Below are 24,411 nucleotides of genomic sequence, written 5' to 3' on the forward strand. Positions count from 1 at the left end.
TTGCAGTTTGTCAGCTATTTTGTCACATTGTACGTGCCAGTTTTTACAATTGATATTTTTTCCGTTTAATTTATGAGCATTTATTCTTCTACAGATATTCCCCTCAGGTTTTATATGAGCCTTGTACTCAGGACGTCGTGACCTTCCTTGTTGTATTTATCTGTAGTCAGAACTATATCCGAAATCCTTATCTGATTGCCAAGTTGGTAGAAGTCATGTTTGTGACAAATCCAGCAGTTCAGCCTCGAACACAGAAATTCTATGAAATAATGGAGAATCACCCACTGGCCACAAAACAACTGGTGCCTGCATTAATGAAATTTTACACAGGTATGCAGTTTTCCAATTCAGTTTGAGTAATGGAGATGAAACTCCCATCATCGGGTTGATGCATTGGCGAGACTTTAGATAGATCGGGATAGTTGAGTTAAGAATGGCTCTTGAGTTACATGAGAGACTGCTAAGATGCTTTCATTAGACATTTAGTTTCATAGTTCTGTAAATTCTCAAATTGCTATGTTTGTTGGAGCACTAATGATTCTGCTTCCCCATCAGGGCATAAACACGTGTTGGTCAGCGTTTCACTCCAAACAGAAGAGATGAGATTTTTTAAGTTTACTAAAAGTCTGTAGGATCTGAGGCTTCCTAAAATGCCGTGGCTCAGTGGGCAGCACACTCTCTTTGAGTCAGAAGGTTGTGGGTTCAAGTCCCACTCCAGAGACTTAGCACAAAAATCTAGGCTAACACTCCCAGTGCAGTGCCAAGGAAGTGCTGCACTGTTGGAGGTGCTGTCTTTCTGATACGTTAAACTGGGATCCCGTCTGCTCTCAGGTGGATGTAAAATATCCTATGGCATTAGTTCGAAGAAGAGCAGGGAGGCTCTCCTGTGTCCTGCCCAATATTTACTCCTCAATCAAAATCACTAGAACAGATTATCTGGTCATTCTCACATTGCTGTTTGTGGGAGCTTGCTGTGTGCAAATTGGCTGCCGCGTTTCCTACATTACAACAGTGACTACACATTAAAAAGTACTTCATTGGCTGTAAAGCGCTTTGGGATGTCCGGTGATCGTGAAAGGTGCCATATAAATGCAAGTCTTTTCTTTCTTTGTAGTGAGAGGACTGATCCTATCACAGAAATAGAAAGCTTGTTTGATTTTTCATTTTTGTACTTTTTTTTTCATCCCTCCACATTCCTCTCCTGACAACACGGACTCGTGCTATAATGTGGTTCTTCGGGTGCTGTGTTGCCGGTCTATTGACCCACCCAAAATCCACACCTCAGCACTTTCCAAAACGAGTCTCTGGATAGAGAGGGGAATAGTAGCCAGTTGTAGCATCATACTGCTGTCCTGACTGAAGTCAGCTATCTCAGCAGATACCAGCAATTGTTTGAATAGATTTTTAAAGTTTTCATTTAGTTTGTAGTTCTTTTTCAGTATATGCTATTAAATTATATGAAAAATTGAAGTTTGTGTTTATCGTAGTGGAGGAATTCATTCTAATTTACTATTTAGAAGGCAGCACAACATTTTAGCCATTACATTTTTGGTTTGATAGATTTATATTCTTTCGAGTTCTGTAAACTACTTGTGCTGTTTTAACATTCCCCGACTAAAGTTGAGTGGTAGTTGATCCTTTGCCAGGGTTCCATTCATGGCATTAATGTTGCAGTGTTAATGGAGCAGACAATATCTTTGTTCTACCCTCCATAAACTTGAGGTCATCCAAAACTCTGCCGCCATGTGTGCACCAAGTCCCGCTCACCCATCACCCCTGTGCTCGCTGACCTACATTGGCTCCCGGTTAAGCAATGCCTTGATTTTAAAATTCTTATCCTTAGTTTCAAATCCCTCCATGGCCTCGCCCCTCCTTATCTCTGTAATCTCCTCCAGCCCGATAAACCCTTTGGACCTCTGTGCTCCACCTATTCTGAACTTTTGAACATCCCCTATTTTAAATGTTCCACCATTTGTAGTCGTGCTTTCAACTGCCTAGGTCCCAAGCTCTGGAATTCCCTCTCTAAACCTCTCCGGCTCTCTCTTTCTCTTTCCTCCTTTAAGACTCTCCTTAAAACCTGCCTCTTTGACCAAGCTTTTGGTTATCTGCCCTAGCATCTCCTTACATGGCTCGGTGTCATTTTTTTTATAGTAACACTCCTGTGAAGCGCCTTAGGGCGTTGTATTACGTTAAAGGCGCTATATAAATATAAGTTGTTACTGTGTTATACTGAGCTTCAGTGAGTATTTTGGAAGTGGTAACAAAATGTACTGTTAATTTATTTGTCAGATGTTGAACATACTGGAGCAACCAGTGAATTCTACGACAAATTCACTATCCGTTACCATATCAGCACAATCTTTAAGAGTCTTTGGCAGAACGTGGCACATCAGGGCACCTTCATGGAAGAGTTTAAGTAAGTTGATCCAATTTGTATGTTGAAAAAAAAATCTGGCTTTATGCGTGGTGGTGGGTGGGTAGGAGGGCACGGTTGGAAAGAGCAAGGGAACCATAAACTCATATTGGCTACCAAGGGCCAAAACATAAGTCCAAAGATGACACAAAACCTAGTTGTTGGGTTAGATTTACTTTGCCAGCTTGCAAATCTTTTGGGGCCCTATTTAACTCTACAGATGTTTCATAATTGCAGTTCTGGAAAGCAATTTGTCCGATACATCAATATGTTAATAAATGACACGACATACCTGCTGGATGAAAGCCTGGATTCTCTCAAACGCATCCATGAGGTACAAGAAGAAATGAAGAACAAAGAACGCTGGGACTCATTGCCCAGGGTAAGCTTGTATCTTGTTTTGGTGTGTGTGCTTTTGTTTTTGGGAAGGAGTAATGGCATTGATTTAATACTGCCGGCCAGAGAAAGATGAGACCAAAACACACACTCATTCTGGGGTGCATGAAAGCAGTGTTTTTTGAAATTTGGGAATAAGGGGATATTGTATTTGATTTAATATTCTCACATGCTGTTGCCAGTTATAATTTATGCAACCATGTCTATAAAAATAAACCGTTAATTGTCTGTTTCACATTTTTTGGATGCTTGTAGAGAACCAAAAATACTAGTCTTGATTAAAATGTCCCAAATACTGGTCTGATTTAACATGTCCCAGCATGTGTGAACAAGACACATGGGGGCCGAAATTTCCCGCCACCAGAAACCAGGTGCACCGACCCTGTTTCAGATGTTTTAACCGGCGCAGTTTGTGCGGTGGCCTCTTGAGCGAAATTCCGCTCTCTGACTTTCTTTGTACAGCGGGCCGGAGGTCGGTCATAATGAGGGCGGAAGTGTGGCGGAGAGCAGAAATTCGCACGCTAGAGGGGCGAAGTTGGGGGCGGGCAAACTTTCATCGGCGGAGCGCCGATGACGTCATCACGCTGCCACGTCACCGCGTCTCGCCCCTTCATTAGCAGGAATGGGGTGCTGAGGTTGCATGTTCAGCCGTGAACTCATTGAATGGCGGTGCAGGCTCGAAGGGCCGAATGGCCTACTCCTGCACCTATTTTCTCTGTTTCTATTATTTAAGTTGGGTCCATTGGGCCACCAAGGGAGGGTTTCGGCCAGGCAGCCTGGTACTAGGCCGAACCCAGGGGCACAATTGTCAGCCCGACACGGCAGTCGGCCGACAAAAAAAAAGATGGCGGCCACGGCAGCAGGTCCTCCCCTTTAATGGCCGCACCCGCCATTTTGAGCACACTCCAAGCACAGTGCACCGGCAGAAAAAGCTGTCTGAGGCACCGAGCAGCGGTAACAATATTTTCTCAGCGGAATTTCGCAATCGGGGTGGGTGGGGGGAAACATCGGCAGTGCGCACTCTGATGACGTACTTAGGACGAAGCAGTACTGTGGGGAGCGGGTCATCGCCGGGATACCGCAGGAGCGAAATTTTCAAAATGTCAGCCATTCCACTTCACAGCGTGGCCACCGATTTCTGGCGGTAACAGGCCTTGAGGGAAGGGGCAATTTCGGCCCTATGGTTTGCTTCCTAATTGAACATATCTGTGCTCATTGAAACATACAAAATTCCTACAGGGATTGACCGGGTGGATGCAGGGAGGATGTTTTCCCCCGGGCTGGGGAGTCTAGAACCAGGGGTCATCGTCTGAGAAAGGATCAGCCATTTCGGACTGAGATGCGGAGAAATCTCTTCACTCAGAGGGTGATGAATCTTTGACATTCTCTACCCCAGAGGGCTGTGGAGGCTCAGTCTTTGAGTATATTCAAGACCGAGATGGATAGATTTTTGGATATTAAAGAAATAGAGGGATATGGGGATTGGGCCGGAAAGTGGAGTTGAGGTAGAAGATCAACCATGATCTTGAAATGGGGGAGCAGGCTCGAGGGACCAAATGGCCTGCTCCTGCCCCTTATTCTTGCATTCTTATGCTCCCGATCCTCTCGGAGAACAAAACTGGATTTTTTTTTGCTCTTTTTAATATTTCTCCATGGAGAAAAGCATCTGTGCATATCTGATGGGTCGACTGGCCTGTTTTTGGGCTGTAACATTGTTCGATTCTCCTGTTTGTGGCCATGTCTCTTTTCCCCTGAGCGGCTATATGAGGCGCCAATAGTGGCATGTTTTTCATCCTTGGCTTCCCTTTAGCACCTCGTGCTTAAAGAGCTGTTAAAGATTGCAAGCTCATTCTGTGAAGAATTCTGAGCAGGTACTGTGTGTGGGTGGCATAATTGTAAAATGTAGGTATTCATCTCGAGTCTTTTGCAATACAGGTTCTATAATTGAAATGACACACCTTCCTCTTGGGTACAGCCTAAGTCCAATAGATCTCTCCATTATTAATGGCTTTTATTTTAAAAGGACCAGCAACAGAGTCGGCAGTCGCAGCTGACACAGGACGAGCGTGTCTCCCGCTCATACCTTGCTCTTGGTGCTGAAACTGTGGACATGTTCCATTACCTCACCAAACAAGTGCAAAAACCTTTCCTTCGACCGGTGAGTAAATTCTCCAATAACTCATTCCTCCTTTTAACCTGTCATTACTTGCCCAATAGACACGATAAAGGTTTTGCATATTTATTGTTTCTCGCTTTATGTAGTACAGGTTGAGCGTCCAAAATCTGGAGTTCCGGACTCTGGGACGATCTGTGGCAGGGTCGTCCGGAATCTGTAAAATGTTCCGGAATCTGGACCGGATGACCCTGCCGACCTCTGGGCTCGCCTTGCCGCCGCTTGCCTAGCCACCCTTGCCTCGGGGCCGGACCGCCCGAACACCACCTCGGTGTGGCCCGCCCGGCCGACGACGACAACAACCTTGGTGGGGCCCGCCCGACTACCGACTACCTCCTTGGCGGGGCCGGGTGGTCCGACTCGGCGGGAATTCTCTCCTCTCCTTCCCCCCCCCCCCCCCCACCAGCTTTCTGACGTTCCGAAATCTGGAAATACCCAAACCCGAGCTTGGGTGTTTCCAGATTTGTGAAGTCAGAAAGACATTCCAAAGTCCGGAACGGCCTCGGTCAGTGGGTAGCACACTTGCTTCTGAGTCAGAAGGTTGTGGGTTTAAGTCCCACTCCAGGGACTTGAGCACAAAAATCTAGGCTGACACTCCCAGTGCAGTGCTGAGGGAGTGCTGCACTGTCGGAGGTGCCGTCTTTCGGATGAGACAAACCGAGGCCCCGTCTGCTCCCTCAGCTGGACGTAAAAGATCCCATGGCACTGTTTCGGAGAAGAGCAGGGGAGTTATCCCCGGTGTCCTGGCCAATATTTATCCCTCAATCAACATCACTAAAACAGATTATCTGGTCATTATCACATTGCTGTGTGTGGGAGTTTGCTCTGCGCAAGTTGGCTGCCGCGGTTCCCACATTACAACAGTGACTACACTTCAAAAGTACTTCATTGGCTGTAAAATGCTTTGAGATGTCCGGTGGTCGTGAAATGTGCTATATAAATGCAAGTCTTTTTTAAGATGTATTTTGCTTCAGGCAAACTATTGACCAATGCTTAAAGCTTAATTTTTGTGTGTGTGTATATGTGTGTGTGTGTGTGAGAGAGAACTTTAGACAGGTCTAAGTTGCTGGCTGGTTAAACCAGATCACCTGGATTTGGAAAGAGGCTGCAGAGAGAAAAGACAAGGAATGGCTTGAGACTACTCATGATCCCTTAGTAACTGCTTTCCTAGTTGGTTGAGGAGCTCACACATCTGTTTTCTGAAGGACAGAATTATGACTGATTGTGGTGGGAAAGATTTGTCTTTAGGAGTGAAGAGAGACAGCTGTCTTCACGAGGATTTGATTTTCTGTGCATACAATCTACCTATATCAGCTTGTATTACCTACCTACTATAGAGTGTCGCTGTCTCGCCTTCGCTCACGAGTGTGCTTTTTCTTTCGTTTGCTGTTGTACTCTTGGCTGAAAGTGGAAGATAATGCAGAAAATCTCTCAAAGTTGGAAAGAAATTTGATGGGAGTCTACTGGTGAAGACTTTAAAAGGATCGAGTTTTGAGCAGTACTTCAGTAACATACGGTTTACTTTCTCCCGTGTTCGTTGCAGGAACTTGGCCCACGTTTAGCTGCCATGTTGAACTTTAACCTGCAGCAGCTGTGTGGACCTAAATGCCGTGACCTAAAGGTAGAGAACCCAGAAAAATATGGTTTTGAACCGAAGAAGCTTTTGGATCAGCTGACTGATATTTACCTGCATCTAGACTGTCCCCGGTTTGCAAAAGCCATTGCTGATGACCAGGTTTGTGTACATTGCAAATGTTTTATTTTTGTCCATTTTATATCTATTTTAATGAATAACTTCTAACATAGCACGCATTGTCTGTTTGCCTCCAAGGGGAATTGTATTACCTGATCATCTGTTTCTCTGTATGACTTGCTTTTTGAGTGGTTTCATGTGCCATCATGTCGTGTGTCACATGGAAGTGGCTCTTGTGCAATTATAAATGATAATTGAATGCGCATGGTGTACATAAGAAATAGGAGCAGGAGTTGGCCATTTGGCCCCTCGAGCCTGCTCCACCATTCAATAAGATCATGGCTGATCTGATCTTGGCCTCAACACCACTTTCCTGTCCGTTCCCCATAACCCTTGACTCCCCTAACGTTCAAAAATCTGTATCTCCACCTTAAATATATTCAATGATCCAGCCTCCACAGCTCTCTGGGGTAGAGAATTTCAAAGATTCAAGACCCTCAGAGAAGAAATTCCTCCTCCATCTCCATTTTAAATGGGTGACCCCTTATTATGAAACTATGCCTCTAGTTCTAGATTCCCCCATGAGGGAAACCATTCTCTCAGCATCCACCTTGTTGAGCCCCCTCAGAATCTTGTATGTTTCAATAAGATCAGCTGTCATTCTTCTAAATTCCAATGAGTATCGGCCCAAACTACTTGACCTTTCTTCATAAGACAATCCCTTCATCTCCGGAATCAACCTAGTGAACCTTCTCTGAACTGGTTCCATGTAGCATCATGTCTGCAGCTTTCAGTGTGTAGATTTATCACAACTCTCTGGCTATTTCACACATGCTAAACCAAGTTGCTCTCACTGGGAGTACAGTATTTATCTCAGTTGCCCACAAGAATCTCTAAATGTCACGCCTTCTTGGAAATGCTTCCGAAGAGATGTGCTGTAAACAATGAGTTTCAGCCCGAGCGGGTAGGGATCTGTGGCTCTGGAAAACTGGGCTGATCAGTGACTGGTAACACGCCCCTCCGAGCAAGAACCCACCAACTCCCAGCAACCTGGAGGAGGAATTCATAGAATGCATACGGGATTGTTTCTTAGAACAGTATGTAACAGAGCCTACAAGGGAGCAAGCCATTTTGGATCTGGTCCTGTGTAACGAGACAGGAAAAATAAACGATCTCCTCGTAAAAGATCCTCTCTGAATGAGTGATCACAATATGGTTGAATTTGTAATACAGTTTGAGGATGAGGAAGTTGTCAGAAACGAGCGTACTATGCTTAAACAAAGGGGACTACAGTGGGATGAGGGCAGAGTTGGCTAAAGTAGACTGGAAACAAGGACTAAATGGTGGCACAATTGAGGAACAGTGGAGGACTTTTAAGGAGCTCTTTCAAAATGCGCAACAAAAATATATTCCAGTGAAAAAGAAGTGCGGCAAGAGAAGAGATAACCAGCCGTGGATAACCAAGGAAATAAAGGAAAGTATCAAATCAAAGACCAATGCGTATAAGGTGGCCAAGGTTAGTGGGAAACTAGAGGATTGGGAAGATTTTAAGCAACAGCAAAGAATGACTAAAAAAGCAATAAAGAAAGGGAAGATAGATTACAAAGGTAAACTTGCGCAAAACATAAAAACAGATAGTAAAAGCTTTTACAGATATATAAAATGGAAAAGAGTGACTAAAGTAAATGTTGGTCCCTTAGAAGATGAAAAGGGGGATGTAATAATGGGAAATGTGGAAATGGCTGAGACCTTAAACAATTATTTTGCTTCCGTCTTCACAGTGGAAGACACAAAAACCATGCCAAAAATTGCTGGTCATAGGAATGTGGGAAGGGAGGTCCTTGAGATGATCACTATCACTAGGGAGGTAGTGCTGGACAGGCTAATGGGACTCAAGGTAGACAAGTCCCCTGGTCCTGATGAAATGCATCTCGGTATTAAAAGAGATGGCGGAAGTTATAGCAGATGCATTTGTTATAATCTACCAAAATTCTCTGGACTCTGGGGAGGTACCAGCGGATTGGAGAGCAGCTAATGTAACGCCTCTGTTTTTTAAAAAAAAAAAGGGGGGGCAGGCAAAAGGCAGGTAACTATAGGCCGGTTAGTTTAACATCTGTAGTGGGGAAAATGCTTGAAACTATCATTAAGGAAGAAATAGCGGGACATCTGGATAGGAATAGTGCAATCAAGCAGACGCAGCATGGATTCATGAAGGGGAAATCATGTTTAACTAATTTACTGGAATTCTTTGAGGATATAACGAGCATGGTGGATAGAGGTGTACCGATGGATGTGGCGTATTTAGATTTCCAAAAGGCATTCGATAAGGTGCCACACAAAAGGTTACTGCAGAAGATAAAGGTACGCGGAGTCAGAGGAAATGTATTGGCATGGATAGAGAATTGGCTGGCGAACAGAAAGCAGAGAGTCGGGATAAATGGGTCCTTTTCCGGTTGGAAATCAGTGGTTAGTGGTGTGCCACAGGGATCAGTGCTGGGACCACAACTGTTTACAATATACATAGATGACCTAGAGGAGGGGACAGAGTGTAGTGCAACAAAATTTGCAGATGACACAAAGATTAGTGGGAAAGCGGGTTGTGTAGAGGACTCGGAGAGGCTACAAGGAGATTTGGATAGGTTAAGCGAATGGGCTAAGGTTTGGCAGATGGAATACAATGTCGGAAAGTGTGAGGTCATCCACCTTGGGGGGGAAAAAAACTGTAAAAGGGAATATTATTTGAATAGGGAGAAATTACAACATGCTGTGGTGCAGAGGGACCTGGGGGTCCTTGTGCATGAAACTCTCCAAAAGGTTAGTTTGCAGGTGCAGCAGGTAATCAGGAAGGCAGATGGAATGTTGGCCTTCATTGCGAGAGGGATGGAGTACAAAAGCAGGGAGGTGTTGCTGCAACTGTATAAGGTATTGGTAAGGCCGCACCTGGAGTACTGCGTGCAGTTTTGGTCACCTTACTTAAGGAAGGATATACTAGCTTTGGAAGGGGGTACAGAGACGATTCACTCGGCTGATTCCAGAGATGAGGGGGTTACCTTATGATGATAGATTGAGTAGACTGGGTCTTTACTCCTTGGAGTTCAGAAGGATGAGGGGTGAACTTATAGAAACATTTAAAATCATGAAAGGGATAGACAAGATAGAGGCAGAGAGGTTATTTCCATTGGTGGGGGAGACTAGAACTAGGGGGCACAGCCTCAAAATATGGAGGAGCCAATTTAAAACCGAGTTGAGAAGGAATTTCTTCTCCCAGAGGGTTGTGAATCTGTGGAATTCTCTGCCCAAGGAAGCAGTTGAGGCTGGCTCATTGAATGTTTTCAAGTCAAAGATAGATAGATTTTTAAGCAATAAGGGAATTAAGGGTTACGGGGAGAGGGCGGGTAAGTGGAGCTGAGTCCATGACCAGATCAGCCATGATCTTATTGAATGGCGGAGCAGGCTCGAGGGGCTAGATGGCCTACTCCTGTTCCTAATTCCTATGTTCCTATGTTCCTAACCTCCTGCCCACAGGAATCGCCAGTGCCGACACCAATCACACAAATCTATATTAACGACTTGGAAGAAAGGACTGAGTGTAACATAGCCAAGTTTGCTGACGATACAAAGATAGGAGGAAAAGCAATGTGTGAGGAAGACGCTCAAAATCTGCAAAAGGACATAGACGGGAATGTGTTTTTGCCACCAAAGTGGATAACCTCACATTTATCCGCAATATACTGCATCTACCATGCATTTGCCCACTCACCTAACCTGTCCAAGTCACCCTGAAGCCTCTTAGCATCATCCTCACAGCTCACACCGCCACCCAGCTTAGTGTCATCTGCAAACTTGGAGATATTACTCAATTCCTTCATTTAAATCATTGATGTATATTGTAAATAACGAGTTTAGAAGAATGAAAGGGGATCTCATAGAAACATTTAAAATTCTGATGGGTTTAGACAGGTTAGATGCAGGAAGAATGTTCCCGATGTTGGGGAAGTCCAGAACCAGGGGTCACAGTCTAAGGATAAGGGGTAAGCCATTTAGGACCGAGATGAGGAGAAACTTCTTCACCCAGAGAGTGGTGAACCTGTGGAATTCTTTACCGCAGAGTGTTGTTGCCAGTTCGTTAGATATATTCAAGAGGGAGTTAGATATGGCCCTTACGGCTAAAGGGATCAAGGGGTATGGAGAGAAAGCAGGAAAGAGGTACTGAGGTGAATGATCATCCATGATCTTTATTGAATGGTGGTGCAGGCTCGAAGGGCCGAATGGCCAACTCCTGCACCTATTTTCTATGTCTCTATGACAGGCTAAGTGAGTGGGCAAAAATTTGGCAGATGGGGTATAATGTTGGAAAGTGAGGTCATGCACTTTGGCAGAAAAAAATCAAAGATCAAGTTATTATTTAAATGGAGAAAAATTGCAAGTGCCTGCAGTACAGCGGGACCTGGGGGTACTTGTGCATGAAACACAATGTTAATTTGCAGGTACAGCAAGTGATCAGGAAGGCCAATGGTATCTTGGTCTTTATTGCAAAGGGGATGGAGTATAAAAGCAGGGAAGTGTTGCTACACCTGGAATACTACGTGCAGTTTTGGTTTCCATATTTACGAAAGGATGTACTTGCTTTGGAGGCAGTTCAGAGAAGGTTCACTAGGTTCATTCTGGAGATGCGGGGGTTGACTTATGAGGATGTTGGGCCTCTACTCATTGGAATTCAGAAGAATGTGAAACGTTGAGGGGGCTTGACAAGGTGAATGCAGAGAGGATGTTTCCACTGATGGGGGATACTAGAACTAGAGGGCATGATCTTAGAATAAGGGGCCGCCCATTTAAAACAGATGAGGAGGAATTTGTTCTCTAAGGGTTGTAAATCTGTGGAATTCGCTGCCTCAGAGAGCTGTGGAAGTTGGGACATTGAATAAATATAGGTCCGAGATAGACAGTTTCTTAACCAATAAGGGGTTATGGGAGCGGGCGGGGAAGTGGACCTGAGTCCATGATCAGATCAGCCATGATCGTATTAAATGGCGGAGCAGACTCGAGGGGCAACATGATCTACTCCTGTTCCTATTTCTTATGTTCTTACAAAGGGAAAAGCGCGACTGAAAGGGTGGTGGAATCTGATTCCGTCAGGATTTTCAAATGCATTTGGACATGTACTTGACGAGGCCTGATTTGCCGGGCTATGGGGGGGGGGGGAGGACAGATTGGGCAGCTCTTTCAAAGAGCTGGCACAGGCACGTCTGGTCAAAGGGCTCCTTTCTGTGCTGTAAGATTCTATGATTCTATCATTGCCTTACTTTCCAATGAAACACTGGCCTGCAGCTGGTTCTGCCTGAAATAAACTGAGCACTGAAGGCGCTATAACCAGCAACTTTGAAATTGACATTCATGCAAATTGTTCATGGTTTGCACTTTTTGGCCGATAGAAACGACTTCTCATTTTAAACATTAACATTTTGGGCCCAAGTTTCCACATGATTTGCGCCTGATTTTTAGGAGCAACTGGTGGAGAACGGACTATCTTAGAAATCGCAATTCTCCACATTTTTTTTTCTGCAGTTCTAGTCAGGTAGAACAGTTCTACTTTGGAACAAAATTTTTTCTTCAAAAGGGGGCGTGTTCGGCCTGATTTGAAAGTTTCCACAGTGAAAATGTACTCCCAACTAAAGTAGAATGGAGCCAGTGAAGATTTTTGTAGAACTGAAAAAACCTGTTCTACACATTAAAAAATCAGGCGCAGGTTACAAATTAGGCGTCCAGAACGGGAGGGGAGGTGGGGGGGGGAAGGGGAAGTCATTAAATTCTATAATAAATCCTTATTTATACTTCTGCAAATATTATACAAATAAATCCAACCTGAATAAACATTTATAAGCCAAGAAAAGATTAAATAAACCATCTTCCTACCTGTGTGAAAGCGCTTCAGCCAGGGAGAATTCTGCAGCCGTTTGTGCCGCTGAGCGGAGGGAGGGGGAGGGGGGGGGGGGTGGAGAGAGGGGGAGGGGGGGGTGGAGAGAGGGGAGGTCAGATTGGATCCAGTCCGGGAGCGGGAGTCGGGTCCAGTGGGCGGGCGGGGCGGGGGGGGGGGGGGGGGCGGGAGCGCGGGTCGGGTTGGGTCCAGTCGGGGGGGGGCGGGGAGTTGGAACAGGAGCGCGGGTCGGGTCAGTGGGGGGGGGTGGGGGGGAGCGGGTGTCTGGTCTGGTCGGGGGTGGGGGGGAGCAGGAGCTGGCCGTGGGAGGAGCCTTATTCACGCAGCCCCAGTGAGGCCATTGGGCCAGGGCTTGGGGCTGCGTGCTTCGGGCCCCTCCCACACAGTTCGGCGCCTGGAGCTACTGCACTTGCGTGCCCACTGTAGCGCGCATGTGCAGAGGTCCCGGCACTGTTTTCAGCGCAGGGACCTGGCTCCGCCCCCCCCACAGCTCGTGCTGGCTGCGCCGAGGGCCAGAGGACCTGTAAGTAGGTGGAGAATACCGAGGATTTTTTTAGGCGCGAAAAACGGGCGCCCAGCTCGGAGGGGCGCCCATTTTTTTTCTTGTGGAAACTTGGGCCCATTAAGTGAGGGGGAGGGATGGGGCTGGACCATAGGATGCAGGAGGTGAGCTCATTAACCAAACTGCTGGAGGCGAATTTGGTATTTAATGTATAGACAATGAGTTCTTTCAAACTCCCCCCCACCCCCCCAGTCAAACTGCCCCAATTAACCCCGTTGCTGTGTGAACCATGGGCACCCAACCTCACAAAGATGTCCACTAGAAAGTGTGCAGGACCGGCCTGGAATTACTTGGCCTTCAACTTTCTTTTTTACCTGGCCGATGTTCCCCATGACAACACGGCTGTGTTTAAATTAATGAGTGTAAACTTGCATTTCCCCCACCCGGCTGGCCACCATTTTGTCCTGTAATAAAAATCTCTTGTTTCGGATTGATCATGTTTAATTCCACGTTTTGAGGCTTTGCGAGTGTGCACGTGTTTTGTGTGATAAGTAGCCAGATAACTAACTTGAGAGTTAAGCTCTCGGTTATCTTCAATAACCTAATATTTTTTGTTTGGGAGCAGCGGTCGTACAGTAAAGAACTGTTTGACGAGGTGATTTCAAAAATGAGGAAAGCAGGAATTAAATCGACAATAGCGATAGAGAAATTTAGACTTCTGGCAGAAAAAGTGGAAGAAATTGTCACGAAGAATGCCCGTGCAGAAATTGACTATGGGGATGCACCAGATGAATTCAGAGGTAAGTGAGTTTGGAAAAATTCTAACGCTGAGATGGAGTGGAAAGTTTACAAAGTGATTAACTCCGTCTTCTAAAATTCCCATGGTATTTGTGCCAAATCTGATATCTTACAATCTGAGCAAGTATAGGCACTGATTCGGGCTGAGGTAATATACTCATTTGAAATGTCTGCTCTGTTGAGCTACTAGATACAAAAAGTCACCTCACAGGCATGAGGGATTTCTTGAAGCACACATCTCTAAGAATTTTATGCATTAGTTGGCAGCTGGTACAAGATGAAGAGAAACTGGAGATGACTGAACCGATCTCATAGAACACACTAACTAATTTCTGAGCCGTATTATTAAAATTTAATTCATATTATACGTCAGAGTTTATGAACCAGTTATAATTGCATATTTACAATTTTAATTAATTGGTACTAATTGTAAATGGTACATCAATGCTTTATAAAATGTGTTTATGGCATGTTGCAGAGCTATGAAAGAACTGTCTGTTATATACTGCAGTATTACATAGAAAATAGGTTCAGGAGTAGACGCTGCGAACCTGTACCACCATTCAATCTGATCATGCAACTTCAGTACCCCATTCCTGCTTTCTGTACCCTTGATCCCTTTAACCGTAAGGGCCACATCTAACTCCCTTTTGAATATATCTATCGAACTGGCCTCAACAACTTTCTGTGGTAGAGAATTCCACAGGTTCACCACTCTCTGGGTGAAGAAGTTTCTCCTCATTTCATTCCTAACTGGCTTACCCTTTATCCTTAGACTGTGACCCCTGGTTCTGGACTTCCCCAACATCGGGAACATTCTTCCTGCATCTAACCTGTCCAATCCCGTCAGAATTTTATGTTTCTATGGGATTCCCTCTCCATCTAAATTCCAGTGAATATAAACCTAGTCGATCCAGTCATTCTTCATATGTCAGTCCTGCCATCCCGGGAATCAGTCTGGTGAACCTTCGCTGCACTCCCTCAATAGCAAGCATGTCCTTCCTCAGATTAGGAGTCCAAAACTGTACACAATATTCAAGGTGTGGCCTCACCAAGACCCTGTACAACTGCAGTAAGACCTCCCTGCTCCTATACTCACATCCTCTTGCTATGAAGACCAACATGCCATTTGCTGCCTTCACCGCCTGCTGTACCTGCATGCCAACCTTTAGTGACTGATGTACCATGACACCCAGGTCTCATTGCACCTCCCCTTTTCCTAATCTGTCACTGTTCAGATAATATTCCACCTTCCTGTTTTTGCCACCAAAGTGGATAACCTCACATTTATCTACATTATATTGCATCTGCCATGCATTTGCCCACTCACCTAACCTGTCCAAGTCACCCTGCAGCCTCTTGGCGTCCTCACAGCTCACACTGCCACCCAGCTTAGTGTCATCTGCAAACTTGGAGATATTACATTCAATTCCTTCGTCGAAATCATTAATGTGTATTGTAAATAGCTGGGGTCCCAGCACTGAACCTTGCATTACCCCACTAGTCACTGCCTGCCATTCTGAAAAGGACCCGTTTATTCCTACTCTTTGCTTCCTGTCTGCCAACCAGTTCTCTATCCACATCAATGCATTACCCCCAATACCATGTGCTTTAATTTTGCACACTAATCTTTTGTGTGGAATCTTGTCAAAAGCCTTTTGAAAGTCTAAATACACCATATCCACTGGTTCTCCCTTGTCCACTCTACTAGTTACATCCTCAAAAAATTCCAGAAGATTTGTCAAACATGATTTCCCGTTCATAAATCCATGCTGACTTGGACTGATCCTGTCACTGCTTTCCAAATGCGCTGCTCTTACATTTTCAATAATTGATTTCAACATTTTCCCCACCACCAATGTCAGGCTAACTGATCTATAATTCTGTGTTTTCTCTCTCCCTCCTTTTTTTAAAAAGTGGGGTTACATTAGCTACCCTCCAATCCATAGGAACTGATCCAGAGTCAATATACTGTTGGAAAATGACCACCAATGCATCCACTATTTCACCGTTGATACCAGAGCCTCCATTGGGACCCATTTCTAATGGTTTCAAAGAGTTGTTATTATTACAGCCCTCTTGGCTCAGTTGGCAGCAGTCTCATCTCTGGGTGAGAAGGTTGTCTGCAGGCCCCACACCTGGACCCGAGCGTAGAAACTTGGCACTCCAGAGAAGTACTGAGGGACTGTATTGTCAGATCAGATGTTAAAACTGAGGCAGCATCTGCCTGTTTGGGTGGATGTTCATCTTACATGATCACATTTCTTTGCTCCGTCTTAAAATGAATTAACAGAGGTTCTGATGACATCTGATTTACTAATTTGAAAGGATTACTGAGTGGGTGGAATTGATACGCAATTGATGTTGAGTCACTCCTAGGTTGATGACTGAGTACTAATAGTAATTCCACCCCCTAACAGTAATCTATATAAATGCAATTCGGTGATTGAATTACTTAGTAATTCCTTCATGCCAGTATTACAATGTTGTCATCAGCCCTTTGTTAAATAGATGGAACAAAAAAAAACATGAACACTGGAAAGCCAGTATCAAAACTGGGAAACTCTGTAGTTTTTTTGTGAGGCTACAATACTGCTGCTAGGATAAGGGAATCGGGTAGAGTACTGTAAATCCTGGAAGCTGACTCCCCAATGCCAGTCTCCCAAACCTAGCTTGACGATGCTGGTCCAAAAATGGCTTATTTTAAGCCTGCTTTACATTGTAACGCTGGCGCTGATGGCAGCCTGATTTCTGAACAACACTGCAACATTGAGATGGCAATACCCCTGCCAGGTGAACAAGAATGAGCGCTTTTCCCAGCCTCTTCCATAATTAGCAGTACTGCTGTCAACACACGTCAGCAGCAACAACAACAACAACAACAACAACTTGTATTTATATAGCACCTTTAACGTAGTGAAACGTCCCAAGGCGCTTCACAGGAGTGTTATGACACCGAGCCGCATAAGTAGAAATTAGTGCAGGTGACCAAAAGCTTGTTCAGAGGTTTGTTTTATGGAGCATCTTGGAGGAGGAAAGAGGTTTAGGGAGGGAGTTCCAGAGGTTGGGGCCTAGGCGACAGAAGGCACGACCACCAATGTTTGAGCCATTACAATCGGGGATGCTGAGGAGGTCAGAATTAGGAGGAGTGCAGACATCTCTGTGGGGGGGGGGGGGGTTTGCTGGAGGGGATTAGAGATCGGGAGGGGCGAGGCCATGGAGGGATTTGAAAACAAGGATGAGAATTTTGAAATCGAGTCGTTGCTTAACCGGAAGCAAGTGTAGGTCGGCGAGCACGGGGTGATGGGTGAGTGGGACTTGGTGCGAGTTAGGACACGGGCAGCCGAGTTTTGGGTCACTTCAAGTGGGTAAAATGTGGGAGGCCAGCCAGGAGTGCGTTGGAATAATCAAGTCTAGAGGTAGCACAGCCATGGATGAGGGCTTCAGCAGTGGATGAGCTGAGGCAGGGGTGGAGACTGGCGATGTTACGGGCAGCAAAGCGATCCATGGGTAGACTGAACTCTGAACCCACTGCTGTTTTCAGATTGTTGGCTTGCGAACCTTCCCCGCCAATACTGTGGAGTCTGTCTGCATTGTTAATGGGGGCGGATTCCACAGCACCGGGAGACGCAGTACATTGCTGAGTTACTTCACGTGGGTACCAGCGCAGTGCCAAGTATCTAGTCAGATAAATGAATTTTGATTACAACACTAATAAATTAGATTTTATTGTAATAGTTATTTGAGTTGCTGATTTATCGGGCTTCATTCTTACAGATCCACTGATGGACACTCTAATGAATGATCCTGTGAAGCTGCCCTCTGGGACCATAATGGACCGCTCTATTATTTTAAGACACTTATTGAATTCTCCAACAGACCCATTTAACCGCCAACATCTGACAGAGAATATGCTGGAGCCAGGTAAAGAATGTTACTTTAAACCTATGTAAACTTTTATTTCATTGCGTCAATTAATGGCTTCCTCCAGTGCCATACTGGGTAACAGACCAGGCAAGTTCTAAGTTCAGTCTGTGGTCTGATATCAGTCAAGGTGTCAATAGGACAAGTACCATTGGTTACATGCTACAAAGGGGGAGAAAATCAGCCCGAGTTCCCTCTTTGAACATCAATCAATAACTCTTATTGGGAAATTAGTTTTTTTTTTCTGTTTCTGGAATCTGGCAAGGCTGACAATTATTGCCCATCCCTAATTGCCCTTGAGAAGATGGTGGTGAGCCACTGTCTTGAACCGCTGCAGTCTGTGTGGTGAAGGAACTCGCACAGTGTTGTTAGGGAGGGAGTTCCAGGACTTTGACCCAGCGACGATGAAGGAACGGCCGATATATTTCCAAGTCAGGACGGTGTGTGATTGGGAGGGGAACTTGGAGGTGGTGGTGTTCCAATGCACCTGCTGCCCTTGTCCTTCTAGGTGGTAGAGGTTGTGGATTTGGGAGGTGCTGCCGAAGAAGCCTTGGCGAGTTGCTGCAGTGCATCTTGTAGATGGTGCACACTGCAGCCACGGTATTGAACATGTGAGGACAGGATTGGACTCTGTTATGATCAGCCTGGTCAATGACCATGTCATACACATTGGGAATTACCCATTTGGGCAAAATACCAGAGAGCTGGTGGCACCTGTGGAATTGTACCCCAGCACGAGTTCCTGCCTTTAAGGGGGTTTTAAGAAAATTGAAGAGAGTGCAGCACTTTTGTTCTCTCAAACACTGCAGCACAGTGGCAGGGCAAGCGTTTATACCGTGCCAGTTACCTGATCTTGGCCTTCAGTTATGTGGAAGGACTGAAAGAAAAATCAGCAGTAACTCTTTCCAGTAAGAGAGCCTACCCACCTTCTCATGAGATTCACCAGCACTACCATCGCTGAATCCTCAACCATCAACGTCCTGGGGAATCGCCATTGACCAGAAACTCAACTGGACCAGCCGCATAAGTTCCGTGGCTACTGGAGCAAGTCAGAGGTTGCAAAGAGAGTCGAGGGTTATGGGGAGCGGGCAGGGAAGTGGAGTTGAGGCCAAAATTAGATCAGCCATGATTTTATTGAATGGCGGGGCAAGCTCAAGGAGCCAAATGGCTGACTCCTGCTCCTATTTCTTATGTTCTTATGTATTCTGTGGCAAGTGGCTGACTTGAAAAGTGTCTCCACCACCTACAAAACACATGTCAGGACTGCCATAGAATACTCTTCACGTGCCTGGATGGGTGTGGCTGCAACAACAATTGAAGCTCGACACCGTTCGGGACAAAGCAGTCTACCTTGATCGGCACTCCATCCACTAGCTTAAACATCGTCTCCCTCCACCGGACTGTGGCTGTGCAGTGTGTCCTATTTACAGGATGCACTGCACAAGTCGCCAAGGCTTCTTCAGCAGCACCTCCCAAACCCGTGACCTCGACCAAAGAAAGACTTGCATTTATATAGCGCCTTTTACGACCACCTTCAATGCACTTTACAGCCAATGCAATACTTTTGAGTGCAGTCACTGTTGTACCAGCTAGAAGGATAAGGGCAGCAGGCGCATGGGAACGCCACCACCTCCAAGTCACACAGCACTCTGACTTGGAAATACATCGGCTGTTTCTTCATCATCGCTGGGTCAAAATACCTCGCAGCATTGTGGAAGCTCCTTCACCACAGGACTCCAGCGGTTCATGAAAATGGGCCACCACCACCTTCTGAGGGCATCTAGGGATGGGAAATAAATGCCGACCATGCCAGTGACACCCTTATGACAATGGGGGGGGGAAAACTGGTACCAGTATATGTATTGGAATTTTTGTTTTACAAAGGGGAGCTGGCAACAATAGACCAAGATTCTGACGCTGAAAATTCCGCAAATACACTGCGACACAGGATAAGCTATAATTGAGAAACTGAGGCATAAAACAAGTGTGTGAGATATTTGTGACTGCCTTTTTCCTTGAAAATATAAGCTGTGAATGAAGCAGGTTGCTAAATTAGTTCCATCCTATTCTCTGGATTGTTCCACTTGCTGTGTTGCAGTGCCCGAACTGAAGGACAAGATCCACGCCTGGATGAGAGAGAAGCAACATGCAAACCGTTCTTCACAGTGAAGTGTTACTTGAGATGGATCCAGTGAAAGTTTGTAGTTCCGAGCGTAGACCACCAGATTATTATAACCCAAAAGCAAATCTGCTCAACAGTGAGGCTTGTCGTCTACGTCTACTGCACTGATATTAAAAAGGGTGAACTGAACACATTAGAAAAATGTAATGTCTCTGTAAATAAATTTAATTTAAAGAACAAAAACAATTAAAGGAGAAAAGTTCAGAGGTGTTGGGTACAATTTAGAATACCTTTTCAGTACAGCTACACGTGACCAAGCCATGTTTAAGGGTGGTGCACTGAAGGCCTTGCGGCAAAGTTTGAAACAAAAAAGGGTCTGAGCAACCGATGTTTTTTAAAATGACTGTATTAACAGAAGATGGTCTGTATTTTAGGTTGAAGTTATTACTGTATCTTGCAACCAGTCGCTGCTGAAGAGACTGTTTTGTTTGCTGCACTAACTGTTCCTCAAAACCAAAGTGATGCACAGGCCCTTTCCCTATAAACTGATGTTTTAATTATGAGGCATAATCTGTTGGCTCACAGGATTAAAGGTGAGACTATTGAATTCTATTTGTTTATCATTAATTTATATTTTTTTTCTAGCTTAACCTCGTTTTCCCCCCCCCCCCCCCCCCCCAGTATTTACACCAATGCATAGACTTTCATCCAAACTCTGTAGCTCAGAAAAGAGGTTATGAATTTCCTCCATTTCTGCCAACCATGTTTTATGGCCATCAATTTATTTTCTCCACGGTATGATCTGCATTATTGGAATATTTTGATTGCAATAAGGTATTTTTTTTTTACATTTCCTCCAAGAAACCACCTCAGTCCAGCAGCTGCCGGATTGCCTTCCTCTCCTGTTGAATTGCCTTCCTCTCTGGGGACTTTTATTGTTGCTACAGCACACTAGAGGGCACTCTTGTTTTCCAAGAGTTCCTTCAGCCTTATACAAATGTTTTAAAATATAGTTGATGCCACTTAAGTGAGTACCTGACCGGTGAATAGAAACTAAAAATGCAAACCCTTTTTCCATCTACCCTCTTGTATTCACTCCTGTTCCATTAATTTGAACTTTTAATTCTTGTTAGTTGACGACATTTTCTGAATACATTTTTATCACATTTTACATCTGTATAGTTTGCTGCAAAGCTTTATTTCGACAGTCCTGAATGGTGGCAATTTAAAGTAACGTGAAATTACTTTGCATTTTGGAAAATCTTCTTTGCAAGTTAAATAAAGTGCACAAGAAAAATCCCAAATTTCAGTGAGTTCCAGATAAATGAGTCACAAAAATGCAGTGACTTGAGAAGGATTGACTCTGCTGCCATCGTGCTTCTAGTAGTTTTAAAAATCGCCCAATATCAGTGGGGTATCTTAATGTTTTTGTAAACTGCTGTACTGTGACAGCTGCAATTCTGCTGCAGGAATCCAGTTGTAAAACTGAACTGGTTGTCATTTCCCTTTAGTGTAGCAACAACTGTGTAACAGGCATGGGAAATCCAGTTTAAGTGTTTGGGGTTTGAATGATCTAGTCCATTACTAAAACTGCATATCCCACATTGCTCGGCTATGCTGTGACCAGTGTGGTGCTGGTCTAAATCAATTGCAAGCAGTTGTTTACAACTGTTCGATTATGAGAATGATAAAGCATCAACAATTTTTAATTGTAATATTGTAATTATCTAGTTTAATGGGGTTTTTTGCAGTAAAATCCATCAATATTGTGCAAAATCATTACAAAAACAGCAATAAGTGGAAGCCACACTACAGAATAGTGTCGAAGGAAATTGGAATTTTATGATGGCTTTATGCAGATTATAAAGACCTAGCTCTTACGATCTACAATTCTACGCACAATTAGCCCTTGTATTCCTGCAAATTTTCCCTACATGCGCTCCCGTTCAATTCAGTAGCACGAATGCAGTTGCTTCAAATTCACCTGTCTGGTGTTTTGAATTTGATTGTTCAAGTATTTTTCAATGCTTCTAGTTTCCAAATTGATCATTTTTACATCATTTTTTTCAAATGATATGGATCCTTCACTATAGCGCTGTGTTTTTTTATGCAATTTACTCAAGGAACCAAAGAATGTAGTAGCAAAAGGGATAACTGAGGCAGTGTTCAAAACAGCTGGATATAAGATATGAGGTCGTTTTAATTGTCCGTCTCCAACAAGCAAATTCCTAACATTCAACAGTCCACATAATCCTGTGCAGGATATTTTAGGATCCACAGCCTGTTTCTGTAGTCACCTTCTACAGTCTGCCTGCCCTAACTCTGGAGTAAATAACGATATAGTTGTATTGAATACTGGGCACTGAGAGCTCACCAATACACAATTAGAATCTGCTGACTGTTCAGTATATACTTTAAAAAAATACTAAATAGTCTGTATATTGAAAGTCCACCAAATACCCGGACTTATTTTTTTAAATTGGAAATCTGCAATAAAAGCAGAAAATGCTGGCTCTAGACCCAGATACACCTGTAAAGAGGAAAACCAGGCCAGTGTGTGAGGTGTCTTATCATGCTTCAGAACCCTGAGACCTGAACCTGCCTTTTCTCTTTGCAGATACTGACTGACTTGCTGTGCATTTCCAACCATTTGTCTTTTATTTCAGCTACCGAGACTTAGTTTGACTCTATCCAAGTCTTGCTTCGTAAACAACTGAATTATTTAAGAGCCCAAAACTTAAAACGTAATGGGTAAATTTCAACTTGCCACTGAACTCGCCCCCTTTGCCCCCCCCCCCCCCACCCACGAGAATATTAAAAATAAAATGCCTTTGTTGAAGTGTGTAAATTTTCTACGGCAACAGTGTTATACACAGGAGGACTAGATTATTAAATATAGGAAATCAAATGCATTATTTTAGTAAGTGCATCTCTTGCATTTTCTTCACTCTTTTTCATTTTTTGACCTTTCAGAATCGCTTGTGTTTAATCTTTTGAGCCAACATTCATTGCCATGGTCCGATATTGTTGGATTTTTTTTTCTCTTTGCTACACAGAAAAAGTGCGACACAGAAAAGAGCATTTAAAGGCACTTGTGTGTGTGTAAGTTGTACAGCCACATCTTCAGTAAAACTGCCACTGGCATAATGCAGATTATTATGAGCTCATCACTGCATTAAGTGAGGCAGAGTCTACCCCTTTCCAGTTCAGATATGTAAACATGCACATCAATCTGTTGATAATTTGACCTAAACTTTGAAGTTCATTTTTTGTTACTTTTTAAAAATATATATGCGACCTATTGAGAAAATGGATGATGACCCTTTCTAACCCAGAACCTTTCTGAAGATAAAGCTTTCAAAATGACAGCCACCGACATTTACTGTATTGGTGTTTTGATCAAATGTTGAAGCTCAGACTCCTGACTGATGCTATACTTGGTTACCCCATTTACTTTTAGACCTGTAATTCTTTTCACCCATACAATACTGTACTTCCTTGCATAAAGACCCATTTGGACCTCTCTGGGCTAGAAAGGGTTAAAATTAAGATTGTCAAATCTGTTGCGTAAGGTAATTTGAAAATCTTCTAGCCAACTATAATGATACCATAATAGTGTGATAGTGCTGATGTATCCTTTTTACCCCAGTATTGTTGAACTGGAAATTCTCGCACTGCGGCAAGAAAAGGAGGAAATTAAAAGCTACATTGTCCAACTAAAATTTGCATTTTTGGTAATGTTATACTGCCCCTTGCTCCAGGTACTTGAATTTCTGATTTTTATTTTGAAAAGCTGGAAGTTTTTTTTGTTTTTGTTTTTCTATAAATGCTGTTATAATCAGAGAACTGTTTTTAATGATAAACCTGCTCAGAATGGTGATTCCTATAGACTGTTCTGATTGCTCCCAAACTTTGAATTCCAATAAATGGTGGTACACATCCCAAATACAAAATGGTATCATTGTCTTCTACTATTAAGTGGGTTTGAGATTCTCCATTTTGCTTTTAACACCAAAGGTGCACACACTTAGTGACTTTAACTCTGAACTGGATTCCAATCAAAGTGATCTATACGGTGCAACTCGTTGCTTATCTATAGTGTCATTGTTCTGCTAACTGTGGAAGCACAAAATTACACATGGCATTATCTTCACTCTCAAGTTATGGGCACCTGTTAAGTCACACGTGTCTCATTTATGAGTTTGCTCCGTTAATTGTGGGATACGTTGATTTTGTTTTTATCTTGCTCTGTTATATTGCCTCCATTTCACAGGCTTGGTGAAATTTGAGTTCCAGCTTGCAAAGGTATGTACTTAAAATTTGAACAGGATTCAAATTGACCTATTCCACAACTTCATGTGTACTTGACATCGAATTAGTATTTGGTCTGAATTCTTGCCCGTGTGGATGGCTAACGTTATGCAGGAAGGATGTACACAACTGATTTTTGCGCAT

General features: G+C 44.0%; 1 protein-coding gene across 3 annotated transcripts in view; it reads left to right on the forward strand.

The window, feature by feature from the left end:
* ube4b (ubiquitination factor E4B, UFD2 homolog (S. cerevisiae)) overlaps positions 1–23,909 on the forward strand; it is a 97,933-nt gene extending 74,024 nt beyond the window's left edge. For all 3 annotated transcript variants that reach the window (XM_070860537.1, XM_070860538.1, XM_070860539.1), the window contains 8 exons: positions 95–330; positions 2,290–2,416; positions 2,651–2,795; positions 4,833–4,967; positions 6,526–6,717; positions 13,738–13,912; positions 17,688–17,834; positions 19,933–23,909. In XM_070860537.1, coding sequence (XP_070716638.1) covers positions 95–330; positions 2,290–2,416; positions 2,651–2,795; positions 4,833–4,967; positions 6,526–6,717; positions 13,738–13,912; positions 17,688–17,834; positions 19,933–20,003 — 1,228 coding nt within the window. In that variant the 3' untranslated portion in view covers positions 20,004–23,909. The remainder of the gene's footprint in view (positions 1–94; positions 331–2,289; positions 2,417–2,650; positions 2,796–4,832; positions 4,968–6,525; positions 6,718–13,737; positions 13,913–17,687; positions 17,835–19,932) is intronic.
* The last annotated feature ends 502 nt before the right edge of the window (positions 23,910–24,411 follow it).

Source organism: Pristiophorus japonicus, chromosome 18, assembly GCF_044704955.1.
Source record: "Pristiophorus japonicus isolate sPriJap1 chromosome 18, sPriJap1.hap1, whole genome shotgun sequence".
Classification (NCBI taxonomy): Eukaryota; Metazoa; Chordata; class Chondrichthyes; family Pristiophoridae; genus Pristiophorus; species Pristiophorus japonicus.